The sequence below is a fragment of the Mauremys reevesii genome, linkage group 6, assembly GCF_016161935.1.
Source record: "Mauremys reevesii isolate NIE-2019 linkage group 6, ASM1616193v1, whole genome shotgun sequence".
In the NCBI taxonomy this organism is placed as follows: domain Eukaryota; kingdom Metazoa; phylum Chordata; order Testudines; family Geoemydidae; genus Mauremys; species Mauremys reevesii.
The window spans coordinates 80,416,484-80,432,399 of record NC_052628.1 but is presented as its reverse complement, the minus strand read 5'-3'; the positions used below and the strand labels follow the sequence as shown (position 1 = coordinate 80,432,399).

Sequence of the window (15,916 nt, the reverse complement as noted above, 5' to 3'; positions counted from 1 at the left end):
TGGCAAAAAGACGAAAATAAGAATGAACTACCATCAGGAGCAGCTCCAGGCACCAGCACGCCAAGCGCGTGCCTGGGGCGGCAAGCCACGGGGGGTGCTCTGCCAGTCGCCGCGAGGGCGGCAGGCAGGCTGCCTTTGGCAGCATGCCTGTGGAGGGTCCGCTGGTCCCGCGGCTTCGGCGGACCACCCTCAGGCACGCTGCCGAATCCGTGGCACCGGGTAACTCCCACAGGCAAACCGCCAAACCTGCTGTGCTTGGGGCGGCAAAATAACTAGAGTCGCCCCTGACTACCATTGGCCCCATAGAAATGACCAAAGGATTGGTTGACAGAGAGGAAGGATAGGTGGGATTTTCACTTCAGCAATTAACGCCCCTGTCTAGCAACTGACACTATGTAATGGATCCCTGCACCTCCACAGAGCCCTATGAGATCAGTGAGGCTCCACAAAAAGTGTAAGGTTTTGCCCACATGAAGTCAGGTGCTGGATCAGAGCCTAAGTTGTAATGTTCTGTTTGGAGGCAGGGTAAGGCCTTAAGAAACAATGACTAAGTAGCAGGCCATCAGATGAGGAACAAATATTGTTTCAATATTGTGTAATGTGAAAAAAATGAGCCCAAATATAAGCACAGCTGTATAGTCCCATTACCCCAAAGGGTTACTGTGCCTAGTGTCAGAGGAAAGTTATTTTTTTACCAATTTAGAAAATAAAAATCAGACTTTGAAAAGACCATTTGTTCTGCCACTCTACCCCTGTTTGTGCTTCTAGCTTTCTCAATGCTTGAAAATTATTCTGGTTTCTTCAAGGATTTGCTTTTCTACTTTCTCAGTAACAAAACTGCAAGCAACATGACAGACCTAAGTATTGCATGGCTGAGCATGTAGCACAAATCCCAGGGTGGCTTTGCTCAACTCCAGGGAGGAGACTCCCAAGAAAAATACTGAGTTACTGTAGCTGAGACGAGTTGGCAACCGTACAGGACTGTCCGCACTTAACAATGGACCCGTTTCAGGGAAATTGATTGACGGAAGTGGTTTGTTGCATCACTCATTCTTACAAGTTCAGCACGCTCACCTAACAATGCTGTCTTTGGGAGAACAGTTTTGATGTATCCACAGACTTGTTACAAGCATGTTTGTACTTTTGGAACTCCTGATACACTAAAGTACTCAGCACCTTTTGACCGGATGTTTGCATATTTTCAAAACAGCTGCTTCCACATATTTTAATAGTGCCATCTAGAAGTTATGTAGCTATGAATTGTTCTCCTTAACCACTGAGGATAGGACAAAAAGTAATGGTCCTAAATTACAGCAAGGAAGATTTAAGTTGGACATTAGGAAAAACTTCTTAGCTGTAAGGGTAGTTAAGCACTAGAACAAATTTTTACCTGGAGAGGTTGTGGAATCTCCATCATTGGGGATTTTTAAGAGCAGGTTAGACAAACACCTGTCAGGGATGGTCTAGCTAATTCTTAATCCTGCCTCATTGCAGGGGACTGGACTAGATAACCTGCCAGGGTCCCTTCCAGTCCTACATTTCTGTGATCCCAGAACTCCCTTTTCTCAGTCAGTATCCCTGCCATTGTCAGTGTGGGCTCGTCTAAGAACCTATTGTAGAGGAAGTTAGAGACAAACAGTGTAGTGTCCTTGCCTGAGCCTCCATAGAGAAGAGCTTCAGAGTGGTAGCCATGTTAGTCTGTATCAGCAAAAAGAATGAGGAGTACTTATGGCACCTTAGAGACTAACACATTTATTTGGGCATAAGCTTTCGTGGGCTAAAACCCACTTTATCAGAGGCATGCAGTGGAAAATACAGTAGAAAGATATATATATATACACAGAGAACATGAAAAAATGGGTGTTGCCATACCACCTCTAACGAGACTAATCAGTTAAGGTGGGCTATTATCAGCAGGAGAAAAAAAACTTTTGTAGTGATAAGCAGGATGACCCATTTCAAACAGTTGACAAGAAGGTATGAGTAACAATAGGGGAAAAATAACCATGGGGAAATAGTTTTTACTTTGTGTAATGACCCATCCACTCCCAGTCTTTATTCAAGCCTAATTTAATGGTGTCCAGTTTGCAAATTAATTCCAGTTCTGCAGTTTCTCGTTGGAGTCTGTTTTTTGAAGTTTTTTTTGGTTGGAGAATTGAGACTTTTAGGTCTGTAATTGAGTGACCAGGGAGGGTGAAGGGTTCTCTGACTGGTTTTTGAATGTTATAATTCTTGACGTCTGATTTGTGTCCATTTATTCTTTTGCTTAGAGACTGTCCAGTTTGGCCAATGTACATGGTAGAGGGGCATTGCTAGCACATGATGGCATATATCACATTGGTAGATGTGCAGGTGAACGAGCCTGATGGTGTGGCTGATGTGATTAAGTCCTATGATGGTAGGGTGACCAGACAGCAAGTGCAAAAAATTGGGATGGAGGTGGTAATAGGAGCCTATATAAGAAAAAGACCCCAAAATTGGGACTGTCCGTATAAAATCGAGACATCTGGTCACCCTAAATAATGGTGTCACTTGAATAGATATGGCAATGGGCTTTGTGGAAAGGATAGGTTCCTGGGTTATTGTTTTTGTTGTGTGATGTGTGGTTGCTGGTATTTGTCCCAGGAGGTGCTGCTCTAATACAAATAACATAGTGATATAGACAGGCTGAGCAAAGGAGAGTATGACTCTGACTGAAGAATGCCAAAAGCTCCAATATAGTAAAGACTATCCAATATTTTTAAAAAATGAAAAATATTAGCATTTTTGTTGCTCCAAAATGTTTGATTCCAATGCAGATCACTGCTGCAAGGCTCTTCTCTGTCACCCTCCTTTACATCTATTGTTCCCATTCCTCTTTCCCCGACAGGCATCTGTATCAGAGACTGGTAGTGCCAGCAGTAAGATCATAGAGACAGCAGCCAGCCAGCCTCAGTCCTCACCACAAGAGCACAATATTGAGACAAACCTGAGAAAAAGTCTAGAAATGGGATTTGGAAGGAAAGGGAGGAGGAGGGAGGTGAAGGAAAGAGGAGAGGAAGGGCAGAGGAGGAAAATTGAGAGGGAGAAAGAAGTGGAGGGGAAGGGCGGGAAGAAATGGGAAATGAGAACAAGAAGCCCAGCCTAGGAAGAAAGAGTCAAGGGAAAGGGCTAGGATCAGGGAATGGAAGGCTGGCCGAAAGAGAAAGAGGAGGGACAGGTGGAGCGGAAAAGAGAGGCAGGGATGGAGGGAATCGAATAATGGCAAGAGGTGGAAGGCTCAGGTAGGAGTGGGCCACAGGAGGTAGAAGGAGCAGAGAGGAAGGGGATGGACAGAGGCTGAGAGCGAGGGACAAAAGGGAGTGGAAGGACTAGAGAGCTGGGAATGGGAGGAGGGCGACACAGAGGGGAGGCGCTGTGAAGCGGGGCAGTGCGCGGCGGCTCCTCCCAGGCAGCCCGGGAAGTTTGCTGAGCATCTCTGAGACACCGCAGAGCGCTGCCTCGCTGGAGGGGAGAGTCACACGGTGCGGCTGGGGGGAGGTTCAGCTGGACTCGACGCGTTTGCTGGCTGGTCCCTGCTTGTCCCGGAACAGAGTCGGGGAGTGGAGAAAGCAGGAAGCCAGAAAGAAGCGGCTTCGGGGGCATTTGCCTGAGACCAGCGCAGCTGCAGGCGCGCCAGACCCGTCACCCACACGCAGGGGACTAGGAGGACACCCACAGAGACACCCCATCTTCTCCAGGATGCTGGGTCCCCGAATGCCCCCGAGCGGCAGAGGCGAGCTGGGAGTGTGCAGGCAATAGCTCGGGTGTAGAACGTGAGTACAAGCAAAGCTAAAGCGCTGATCTCCGCACCTTTCAGCTACAGGAAACTCTCTTTAGAAACCTGGCTACGCTCAGCTCCCTGCTGCGGGGGCTGTTAGTCAAACGGTGCCTATAATAATAACTACAGGACTCACAATCCGAGTCACGATCGTCTTTAACTGCCCGGCTATAGGTCGCTAGTGAGGTTTCTGTTGGCCGGTTGGATTATTTGGCGCTGGTTCGGGGAGGGGAGTTTTTAAAAAGCTTGTGTGTGTGTGTCATGCTTGATTCCTGCCTGGAATTCAGCTCCGCACATCCCCCACCGGGCTTTGGGAGTTCATCCAGTCCTCCCCTTGCGGAGAGCCGGCTGCAGTTTGGGGGAGTTTGGGACTCTCCGATTGGCTTTTCCTGGAAGCTCGCGGCTCGCCTGGCGTTTTTCTAACGAGTCTCACTTCTCCTTGCAATCCGTGCAGGTGGCGCGGTGCGAGCTGCCTGGTTTCCAGCCCGTGTCGGCTTCTAACCAACGCACGAGAGTGAGCCCAGCGAGCGGTCTCGCTCCGGAGCGCGGGACCCACCGGCTGCCGCTCGCGAATCACCTGGTCCCTCGCGTTCCGGAATCCGAACGTTCACGCCTGTGGCTCCAGCCCGAGCCGGACACGACGCGGGGTAGATTCTAGTCGGGCAGAGGGCAGGGGACTCGGAGTGGGGGTTTAAAGCGGAGCGTGCTGTTTTGACGGGTAGATGCAGAAAACAGGACTCTGGGAGGCACGTATGTATAAAGTGGTGCTTACAGAAATAACCTAGCTAGACATTATAGACCATTACAGAGGTGGGGCCAACAACTAAACCGTACATGCCGCCTCTTGTTCACTGGCACCTCACTCTTCTGAGCTAGCTGGAGCTAGCAGGGTCGTGGCGTATCAAGTCCTTTACCCTTAACCTGAATGTCAGGGGCTGACCTTTACGCCATGGGTGGGTGTATTGTGCCAGAAGGACACGCAGGTAGCTTTGCTGTTTGTGGGCTCAGGTCACTTGCACTAGTCTGATGGCTGCGATGTGCTTTGCGGGGAAAGGATTGTGTGTGTGTGAGAGATAGATCAGCTAGTTTGGACAGATCATGCTTAGTCATGATTTTTAGACCGATTTGCGTTTAAACGTTTCACCAAAAGTCAGAGGACTGGAATTGTGGTACGAGTCCATCACTCTTGCTAGTCCCAGTTATAAGACCTCATATTCTTTCTCCTATTTTCATGTTGATTAATTATACGAATTTCACCTGAAGGGATATGCCTAAGTAGTCAAGAACCAGGCAGCCTTACCTCCATTGTGCTAAGAACACTATTTGGGCGGGCTGTGTGATAGGGCAGTTCCAGTGAACAGTCCTGGAAGTGCTAGTAAAGTATCAAGTTGGTGACCAAGTTCCTTGAAACTGAAAATATCATCATTCCCAAGCCTTACAACCCAAGAGCAGTGTAGTATTGGAGTCAATTACAAATTTAGATCTCCACCTCCAGCTGGTTGTTACATTAGCTTAGGCAAAGTTATATGCTGCGAGCCCTGCATTTCTCTGGTCATTGCATTAAAAGTTATTTCATTTTTTTTCTCGCAAATTTTAGTACCTGTCATATTTTATTCCTCAATACTCTCATGTGGTGGTCAGTCTTGGAGGTTTTTTTAAAGTTATACAATTCCCATGTCAGCTTTTATAATCAGTTCTTTGTCCTATGTATTATATGTAATGTAATTTTTAAGGTTTCCTTATACTGTACTAGATAACCTGAAAAAGTGCATGTTGGTGCCACTTGCTGCTTTTTTAGATTTATTTGTTGCCACTTTATTTGGAAAGATCTTGGAAGAGAAATTAGTTTGATATGTAAAGTGAAGGCTCAGTGTCACACTGATTGAATTTTTGAGAGATTGGTTAAACAGGTAAAGTCATGAGAGTTGTTCCAGGTTAGAAAATTACTTCCTATTTAGAATAGTGACTCTCTGCATACCTTTAGTTCTGTGTTTAGAAAAGAAAGAGCTTTGACCCAAGTGAGTGAAAGCTGGGGTCACTGCAACTTTTTAGAATCTGGAAACTGAACAGTGGATTCTTTCCCAGGAGGGAGGGCAGCTAGAGGGAGTGAGAAGAAAGGGGGTAAAGATAACTTTTGCCAATATTCTTAAAGCCAAGATTCAAAACACCCAGAGCTCCTGTATGAGAGTTACATGCTTGCTACTTGGAAGAATTACGAATGCAAAAATGCTGTTGTCTAAAAGCTAGAAGCCAAGAAAAATAACTCTTTGTTAAAGGTTTTGACCTAAGCCATAAAACTGCCAGCACATTCATTTTAAAAACGTTTACATTTATTTTTGTTTGTTTGTGCTTTCCAAGAAATATTGTTCTGCAGCTGATGTTTGTTGTCTAAATCCCATTTGCAGCTAGAGCCATTCAATTTCAAATTGGGAATGTAGATTCAAATTCACCTATGTTCTCAGAAATCTTTTTGTATTCTTAAATTTAATGCCACCAGGGCGTGCCTGACAAATTACACACATTTACTCATCATCTGGAAAAGCTTTTAAAATAAATAAAATAGAAGAAAGTTTGGCGTCGTACACACATTCTTCTCTTTTCCCTCTCCTTTCTGAAAATTGTCATTTGTGGGTAAAGTAAATGGCTACATATGGAGAAGGATGGAGACCTGGAATGTGTGGACTCTCCAGTCCCTTTATTCAAGAGGTTATTTTTGTTGCTGCTTGGAATGTAGGGAAAGGTCAGTTCCAGTGGTGTACTGGATAGAGATATAATTCAGTTACCAATGTGACTGTGTAATATATATGCCCTTGTATAGACAAAAGTAAGAAGGAGCATATAGAAACAATGAGCCAAACTCTTTTCTCCTTTATACCCATAAAACCTCTTTGCCTTCAGGGTGGGTGTAATTAAGAGCAACGTCGCTCTGTTGTTCCAAATAACATAACTCCTAGAAGACTATTTCTTCAGTCTACTGCAAGTTGCTGAGTGTCTATTGTGTGATGCTGAGAGCCCCTCAATTCCCGGTAGGAGTCTTCCAGGAGTTGCTTAGCGCTTTGCAAGATAGACCCTATACATTACTTATGTGTAATGGCCCAGCTCCTGCTCCATTGATTTCAGTGGTGCAAGACTGGAGCCAACAGTGTTGGGGTAGATCTTTGGCTTCCATACAAGCCTATGCACCACTCCCGCAGCACACTGAGACCACAACATGTATTAATTGGGCAGTTAGGTATTTCCCTGACATGGGAAAATCTCCAGCTACCACAGCCACATTACTGACTCTATACTACTTCCTCTGATCTCAGCATAGAGAGCATATTGGCAGCGCTGCTTTGCTTTGGGATCCCAGACCAACTTAGTGGATGCTGGGGGGGCCATTTCTGCTGGTGTGAGTTAGAGCAGCAAGGAGGCTGCTATACTTTGTATAGGGACAAACTGGGCCCCAGCAGCGCTGGGCTTTGGGGGAGAAAGTGAGGTGTAAAGGTGATCTACATCCACCTTTGCCCCCTACCTTGAGGTCTGCATTGAGAACAGCTGAATCAGACATGTAGATGAAGGTTTGATATTTGAGTGTTCTCAGTGAGACATTCACATGAACCTCTAGATGCAGTTTTTTTTCATATTCATATTGTTGTGAATATGATGGGAGGGAGAGAAGTTTCACAGCTTTTCTGCTGTTATTGTTTAGCTGGAAACAATTTTCTGCTAGGGCAATTTAAAGGAGACCTGGAAATAAATTAGGGTTTTGTGATTATTTTTTTTTAATTTATGATGTATGAAGAAGACATGGATGGCTTTTGTTTTATTTAGAGGAAGTGAGTGTGGGAAGATCCTGTTTCTTTGTTACATTAGAAGTTGGTCTCATCTACCCTATTTAACTTGGAACAGTCTATGGACAACAGGAGAAACAGAAGGATTAGTAAGCAGTGACCAGTCATTTGTATGTAACTGGCATTAAGACATTTTGTAGAATGTCTACATCTGTAGTGCTATAGTACAGGAAGTGCTGCTTAAAAATCAATAGCATAATATGGTCCAAAACATTACTTTAAAATGTTGCTTCCAGATTAAATTTTAATTTTCCAGCATTTTCTTAAATTATTTATTGCATTATTGTTAATATAAATATTGAAAAGGTTCATCAGTGAGATTCATTTTCTGTAGGTCCTAGCAGGTAATATTGCTTTCTTTAGATCATGTTGACGAAATCCATTGTTCAGCAGGAAACTCTATTGTTGATGGTCCAATACACTGTCCAAAGCAAGCAAAGGTTTACTTTGATTGTGATACTCCATATGATCATAACTGTAACAAGAGGTAGTTAGGAACAATGGAAGATATCCTATGTATTTTCTGTTGATTAAATATATAGTCCATGTCGTCAGGTGGTGTAAATTGGTGCAGCTACACTGACTTTAATAGAGCTACATAATAGAGCATACATAAGAAAATGACAGCTCTGCTCACAAAATAGTGACTACTGAAATATTTATTTTGTTGCATGTGATACAGTAAGTAGGTTTCCATTATATACACAATACAACTTTATATATATACACACATCAACTAATCATTTTGTTGTGTGCCCAGTGATGAACATCCTTGCTTGATCTAACTATGGCTATCTGATTTCTTCTATGGTCACACATAAGAATGTATTATAGTGAGAAGGCACTTACAATGAATGTGGATAATGTGAAATTCCTTTTATAGTGAAGAAGAATCACCCAAAAAGTTTCAGTGCAATACAGTGTGCAGGCTGTAAATTATTTACGATAGTCAACCTCTGCTTAGAATAAAGTTGTTTTGTTTAAAAGGTTCAGATTTATAGGGCTTCAGAAAAACTATTGTCAACCTAATGGTCCAATCCTATTCCAGTGGCATCAATGGGAGTTTTGCCTCCCATCTTCAGTGGGAAAAGGATCAGGCCCAAGTTGTAATAGTGTTTATTCAACAGTATATGTATTTTCTCTAGTACCTAATAACTAAGTGTTGGTACCAGTCTGACCATGCAGTATCTAAGTTCTAACAATTCCTGCAAAATCATAAGGCTGAAGCACCACCATACTTACATCATCACATATTATTTTTGCATAGTCATGTAGTCTTTTTGCAGTATTTGTATGCCATAATTAAAAAAAAATCAGTCTCAGCGACTCTATTGTGAATTTATATTACATCAAAGTTCATGGAAAAAACTAGTGCTGATTCAAAGTTATGACAGAGAAAGAAAAATCAAAACTGTTTTTAAAAGTATTAGTAAAATATTAAGTCTGATTAATCTTTCACGTATAATTAAATCGAGAAATTAATGTAGGTCTGAAGTTACATGCTATGAACTACTGATTCCTTTTCATTAGATGGTACAAATAAAGGTTGGAATTAATTTGTATATAAAGTAATGGTACTGAAAAGTTACCTAATACAACCAACTAGTAGAATTGTCTTTGAGCTCATGGGTTTTCAGACAACAACTTAACTATAAATAGTATAATTTTGCCATGTTTAGAGAGAGAAACTATTTTAGTCATTTATAACACATCTATTACAATATCAGCTGGGGCCTGGGCACCTGACAAGTTGAGCACAAGTGGCTAAAATCCACCTTTATACCTTTCTTAATCCTAGGGCTGCCAGGGACCAAAACAGCTCCCACAGCCACTTATAACAGTCACAGGGATGTTCCACTGGTTAGACATCAGCAGAGCACATAGCATTCAAGTACCACTGCCTAGACCCTGTCACACTCCTGACCTGTCCCAGAATATCCCCATCCTATCCCAAGGTGCCTCATCATCCCCTCTGGATTCTCCCATGCTCATCAACCCTTTAGAGATGGTGCAAAGTCACTTTGTACTTCTTCAGTGGCCCAGGGAGCATAACAGGAGCTGAGGATCTGATTTGTTATCTTAAAAATTGTGTTGGCTTTGGAGGATTTTAAGTAAAACTACTTACACTTATTCCTGCTTAGAGTCAAAATGAGGTAGTTACTAAACTCCCTGAGATTGGTTGGGTGTTTGTGCTAAACCTTCCTCCCTACTCCTCAGTTCAACATACAGTACTTTGTTTACTCAGCAATAGATATTTTCGATCCAACAACATAAGGAGTCAATACCCTCCATTTACCTCTTTTTTTTCCATCAGTAGAATTATAATCAAAGTACATGCTTAAAGTTTTAGTTAGTAGGTGGTTGGCTTTCAGATACCAAATGATCAAACCCACTGTAATGCTAGTCCTTGGTATATATTTAATGTTCCCCACGGTATATATTATTACAAGGCATATACATAGGATTTTCTTTATATAAAGACAGTGATATTGACTCTACTGACTCTTTTTCTCCACCAGGTTCTTGGTTTCACTGCCACTGCTGGATGTTGACATGCAACAACTACTGAAGCCTGGGGCATCCTCAAACGACTCAGAGAACTTCGTTAGGGAATGTGACTTGAACTCCCTCTTGTGGAAAGATATTGGAATTAAACTTTCATGATTTTAAAAAACAAAACAAATTATGGCAACAGTTACCATGCCATTTGTTGCTACGTTCACCCCTCCAGGAAATGAAGAATCTGACTCTCTAATCGTGCTACATTATAATTATACAGGGAAACTTATTCTAAGAGAAAAGGCGACTGATCGCATAGGGTTAACAACTGTTTCATTTCTGATCATATGCAGTTTTATAGTCCTGGAAAACTTGATGGTGTTGATTGCCATATGGAAAAATAACAAATTTCACAACCGTATGTACTTTTTTATTGGCAATCTAGCTCTCTGTGATCTGTTGGCTGGAATTGTTTACAAAGTAAACATTCTTATGTCTGGAAAAAGAACTCTGAGCCTGTCCTACACAATTTGGTTTATTAGGGAAGGAAGTATGTTTGTTGCCCTAGGAGCTTCCACTTTAAGCTTATTAGCCATAGCCATTGAAAGACATTTAACTATGATTAAAATGCGGCCTTATGATGCAAATAAAAAGTACAGAGTCTTCCTTCTTATTGGAACATGTTGGCTTATCTCAGTTTCCCTGGGTGCCTTACCAATCCTCGGCTGGAACTGTATCAACAATTTACCAGACTGCTCAACAATTTTGCCTCTTTATTCCAAGAAATATGTTGTATTTTGCATAAGTATCTTCATAGCCATTTTGGTGGCCATTGTTATCCTGTATGCACGTATTTACATACTGGTAAAATCCAGTAGCCGTAATGTCACTAATCATAGTAACTCAGAGAGATCTATGGCACTACTTAGGACAGTTGTTATTGTAGTTGGTGTTTTCATTGCCTGTTGGTCTCCATTATTTATTCTGTTGCTTATAGATGTAGCCTGCAGAGTAAAAGAGTGTGCCATTTTATACAAGGCTGACTGGTTCATTGCTTTGGCTGTCCTCAATTCTGCGATGAATCCCATCATCTACACTTTAGCCAGCAAGGAAATGCGTCGGGCTTTCTTTCGCCTTGTTTGTGGCTGTCTAGTGAAGACCAATGTGTCTAGATCTTTGCCTATTCAGCCCACTCCAGATCAAAGCCGAAGTAAGTCTAGCAGTAGCAATGCACAGAAACCAAAGGATGATTTCCCACAGACTAGTGTTCCCTCAAGCATAACTGAAAAAGATAAATCACCATTTCAGAATGGAAACTTGTGCAAATGAAGGACTCAGCAAGTCAAGGACTCATCTATGGCTTTTTAGGAGTCAATTACAAACTTTCAATTTTCATGCACTTAAATCATAACTTAAATCATAGGGGAAAATGCTAACCACTTATTTAACTGAGTGTCTGTTTATCACATGACTTGTTTTGGTTTGGGTTTTAATTCTGTAAAAGATCTGACTCAGGAAAGCTTTTTCTACTACCCAACAGTCTGCATAAAATCCTTGTGTATCATGATGACAGGTATGACATCAAAGTATGTGGTAAAGTCTGATCTTACAGTACATCTGCATCACCTACAAGAAACATCAGCTATTATACATATCCCACTAACCTGTTTATTGTTAATTGGGACAAAGGTTACTTACATTATACAAAGTGCATTATATTTCTCTATACATATCTTGCTATTATGTTAATAGCCTTACATGTATGTGGTATAAATAACTGTATATTTGTACATTTCTTTATTAAATAGTAATTGTATGGCAAACGTTTGTATTATGCTACGCATAGTATTACAGTATATAATGCAATAATACAGATTATACAAGTATGTAGAAATTTCAAATAGTATGTTTGAAAATGTATGAAGTAGTAATCCTGAACTGAGTAGATGAAAATGCTATGTCTACTCAGTACTTTTTCTTGCAACCAGTAACCACAGATTGCTCATGTTTACATAATAACAGTATGATCACTAGAGCTGTGGCCAAATTTTTTTAGTTTATTTTAAGCAAACTGTAGCAGATAACCACTGACAGTGAGTATATATGTTTGTTAGTCAAGGTAGTTAAAATATGATCTAACAATTCACACATATATCAAGTGTAGGTACTTTTTCAATGCATGTATTTTTACTTACATTTTTAAATACTGTATATTGCAAACAGTATGTCAAACCTGTGAAAGTCTCTACAAAGTGGCATTCTTCTACAGTTAAAGCAGGCTTCCTTTTAAAAGGCAATGGCCCATGACAAAATACTTTCAGAACCTCTGGAGTTCCATCCAGGAGTTAGTACAGCGTGCAGCTGTATTAACATCTTCTAGGAACAGATCCAGATCATGCAGAACTGTTCATTTGGAGTCATGCTGCACAAGAGAAGGGAATCAGAATTTGTTCGTCTGGATGTGGAATGACTACTGCCCATGAGTCCACTGGGGACCAGTCCCTCTGCACCCACCTTGGCACCCCAAATCTATCCCCTCTGAGGACTTTGTAGACTTTTCCTGCCCCACTGTCCCCTTCCAAATGCATTCTCCTTTGAGGAGGTAGTCTCGTCCATTGTGATTAACAGCTCATAAATATATGGGCCCAGAGCCTTGGCTGGTCTAAATCAGCATAGCTTGCTTGAAGTCAGTGCAGCATGCCTGATTCACACACAAGTATAAATGAATTGTGCTTTAAGGCTAGGATTTTCCAAAGGAACCTATGTGAATTAGGTGCTCAAATTAGCTCCCATTGACTTTCAATAGCACTTGAGCACCTATTGGACCCATTTGAAAATCCCAGTTTAAATGAATCAAACCAAGCATTAGAGTCAAAGACCAGAAGGGACCACCAGATCATCTAGTCTCAGTGCCTGTATATCACAGTCCCCCACCACACCCAGCACCCACACATTAAATTCAACAACCAAAATATTATAGTCCACAGGAGACTAGACTATGATGTGCCATAGGGAAAGAAGAGGTGCACCACTGCCTGAAGCTCCCGCAATGGCAGGAAATCACTAAGTAAGGTATCGTAATCCTCAAACAATCATAACTCTTCTTAATTCACAACTTACAAAAACTGGTGCTTAGTTTTTTTCTCTTCTCTTAATTAAAGCAGCTGTGTTTAAAGAATATGTCCAAGTATGTATAGTGCATAAACCCTGTAATGTATGTAGCAAAAGCCTTTCAACATATACTGTTTTGCCTTTTCATTGTCAAGTGCAAGATAAGAGTCTACGTGTTAAAAATGTCAGCAGTAGTCTTTTGACAGCTGTAAAAAGAAAGAGGCTGATTTTGCAGCAACTGTGAAGATACCAATAAATATGAAATGACTTGTATAAACTAGAGACTGCCCAAAGCAGTGAGTTATAATTTATTAGCCACTTGAAAGAAAACCTTGGCAAAGAGTGGCAAGAAAACAAGTGTAATGACATAGGAGACTGAACTGTGGCTATGAAGTGGATCAAAGCTGTAGGGTTTGTATGTCCTTATAAGCTGAACTGTGGCTGTATTGTAGTTTCATGGTTTGCCTCTTTACATCTTGGCGTGATGTGTGGTTATACTCTCCAGTCTTGGACAGCTCTCTTGAAATGAGTGTCATTAATAATGTTTGCTAAAGTCCTTCTTTTACCCGGTTCGTCTAAATGTTTGATTTGTTTAAATGACCAGTCTTCTCCTAGCCCAAAAGCTGCATTCGCAGCTATTGTAAACAGGAAGGGCTTTAGCAACTCAACTCCCATTAGTGTGAGGGAAAGCAGTGTGGCTGTTGTCTGGCTATGCGGAAAGAATAATAGGAGACATTAGATATGGGTTTAATCAGGCCACAACTTCATTATTAGATGTTTGGGGCTAACCTGGTGGATAAAATATGCAGTGCAGGTGAACCCCCACCCACAATTCACTTGCGGGGGGTGAGTGCTTTTTTCAGCCCCCCTCCCCGACCTTTCAGTTCATGTCCCTCCAGCACAGTCACTGCAAGGAACCTCCAATTCCAGCCAATTATAGGGGAGGGAGGCTTCCACCAGCTCCCCCCTCCCTTTTCATCCAGGTCTCTCCAGCAATTCCCTTGCTGGGACCTTACCGCCCCTCCCCCCTCGTAGGAGGGGGTAAGGTGGACTGTAATGAGGGGGGGTTGGGGACTCCTCTGATTGGTACAGCAGGGAGCCAACTGCCCCCAGCTCACTCAATTACCAAGCACCTCACCTTAATTCCTTTTCCAAGCCATTTATCTGTTCTTTTGTGCCTTAGTTTATGGAGTACCTGCACTGAACATCCACTATACACTTAAATAAAGAGTTGCAACGTATGGCCTACTGCCCATCATGCTATGCATGAACAGAGCCTACCTGAACCTGCTGTGAGGAAGGCCAAAAAACCCACTGCACCTGGCCAGTATGGTCATAAGGGAAAAATTCCTTCCCAGCCCCCATTAATGGGGCAGCTAGCGTAATGCCCACCACAGATATAGCTAATCACCTGGCATATTTCTGACCTAAATAGGGAGGGAGAGTGGGTGCTGCCTAGCCTGTTGCAAGTGATGAGTGGAGGGTCCAGGCCCAGGCTGACCTTTTTAAACCCCTCATTCCTAGGCGGTGAGTCATCCACCATGCTGACTGTTTTTCCAGTGGTTTTGTCTCCTCCTCCCCGCCCCCCAAAAAGCCAGAAAGCATTGCCCTCTTCTCCTGGCCAGCCAGACAACACCCTGCCACCCTCCCCACATTGCTTAAAGTGCAGGGTAGTGAAACTCACCCCATGCCTCAAGTTAAGAATGTTATATGTATGTCTCCATACTTAGATCTGAAATAAGAATACATACAGTGGAACCTCAGTTAAAAACACCTTGGGCATGGAGGTTGTTAGTAACTCTGAACAAAACATGGTTGTCCTTTCAGAAGCTTACAACTGAACATTGACTTAATACAGCTTTGAAACTTTACCATGCACAAGAAAAATGTGGTTTCCCTTTATTTTTTTAGTAGTTTACATTTAACACAGAACTATACCGTATTTGCTTTTTTTTTCCCGGCTCTGCTACTGCCTGATTGTGTACTTCAGGTTCCAAATGATGTGTGTGGTTGACTGGTCAGTTTGTAACTCTAGTATTCATAACTCTGAGGTTCTACTGTCATAGCCAAAGCCCACATACATGTCCATAAGCCTGAGCTTAAAAGCCCAATTCCATTCTAAGAAACTATTTGAGCTAGCCCAATCAACAAGTTATGTAAGCCAGTCCACTGTTTGGGGCCTCATGGTGCTGGGCTGACATGGCGACCTTCCACTCAACCCTGCTCTTTCCCCCTCATTCTGGCAGGGGATTCCTATGAAGAGGAAACTCATCATTCAAACTCACATTTCCTGCAGCTCAGCACTGTGCTCATTTTAAAGCTAGCTACTCAGCTTGTGCATGCCTATGCAATAGCCAATATTACACTATATGAGGCAGTTATACACAAATGGATAAATCTAGCTCTGTTCTTCATGGGAATTCAGAGTACTGCCCACAACAGAACCAGCATGGCTCTACTGTAGATAGGGGAGCCTGGATTTAGGAAACCCACCTGGCAGTGCAAACAGAGTGGGGATTTAGGGGCAGGGAAACTAGGGGATTGGCAGAGATGATGGGAATACAGGTGCTATGGAGGAATCCATCCTTGATTCTTTCACCCCAAACATCAAAGAATATCTTCCAATGCAGCCCAAATAGCTGGGTCTGCACTGGGCCAAGAGTTGCACTTATGT

The 15,916-nt window shown here is 42.4% G+C and overlaps 1 protein-coding gene across 4 annotated transcripts; it reads left to right on the top strand.

The window, feature by feature from the left end:
* Positions 1–3,471: 3,471 nt before the first annotated feature.
* On the top strand, positions 3,472–13,489 carry S1PR3 (sphingosine-1-phosphate receptor 3). 4 transcript variants are annotated; one of them, XM_039545967.1, is made up of 3 exons: positions 3,472–3,794; positions 4,254–4,313; positions 10,152–13,489. In XM_039545967.1, the coding sequence occupies exon 3, from the start codon at positions 10,318–10,320 to the stop codon at positions 11,458–11,460; it is 1,143 nt and encodes a 380-aa protein (XP_039401901.1). In that variant the 5' UTR covers positions 3,472–3,794; positions 4,254–4,313; positions 10,152–10,317; the 3' UTR covers positions 11,461–13,489. The 4 variants fall into 4 exon arrangements, with proteins under 4 accessions (XP_039401901.1, XP_039401899.1, XP_039401897.1 ...); XM_039545965.1 differs by having other exon boundaries at positions 4,254–4,446; XM_039545963.1 differs by having other exon boundaries at positions 4,254–4,549.
* The last annotated feature ends 2,427 nt before the right edge of the window (positions 13,490–15,916 follow it).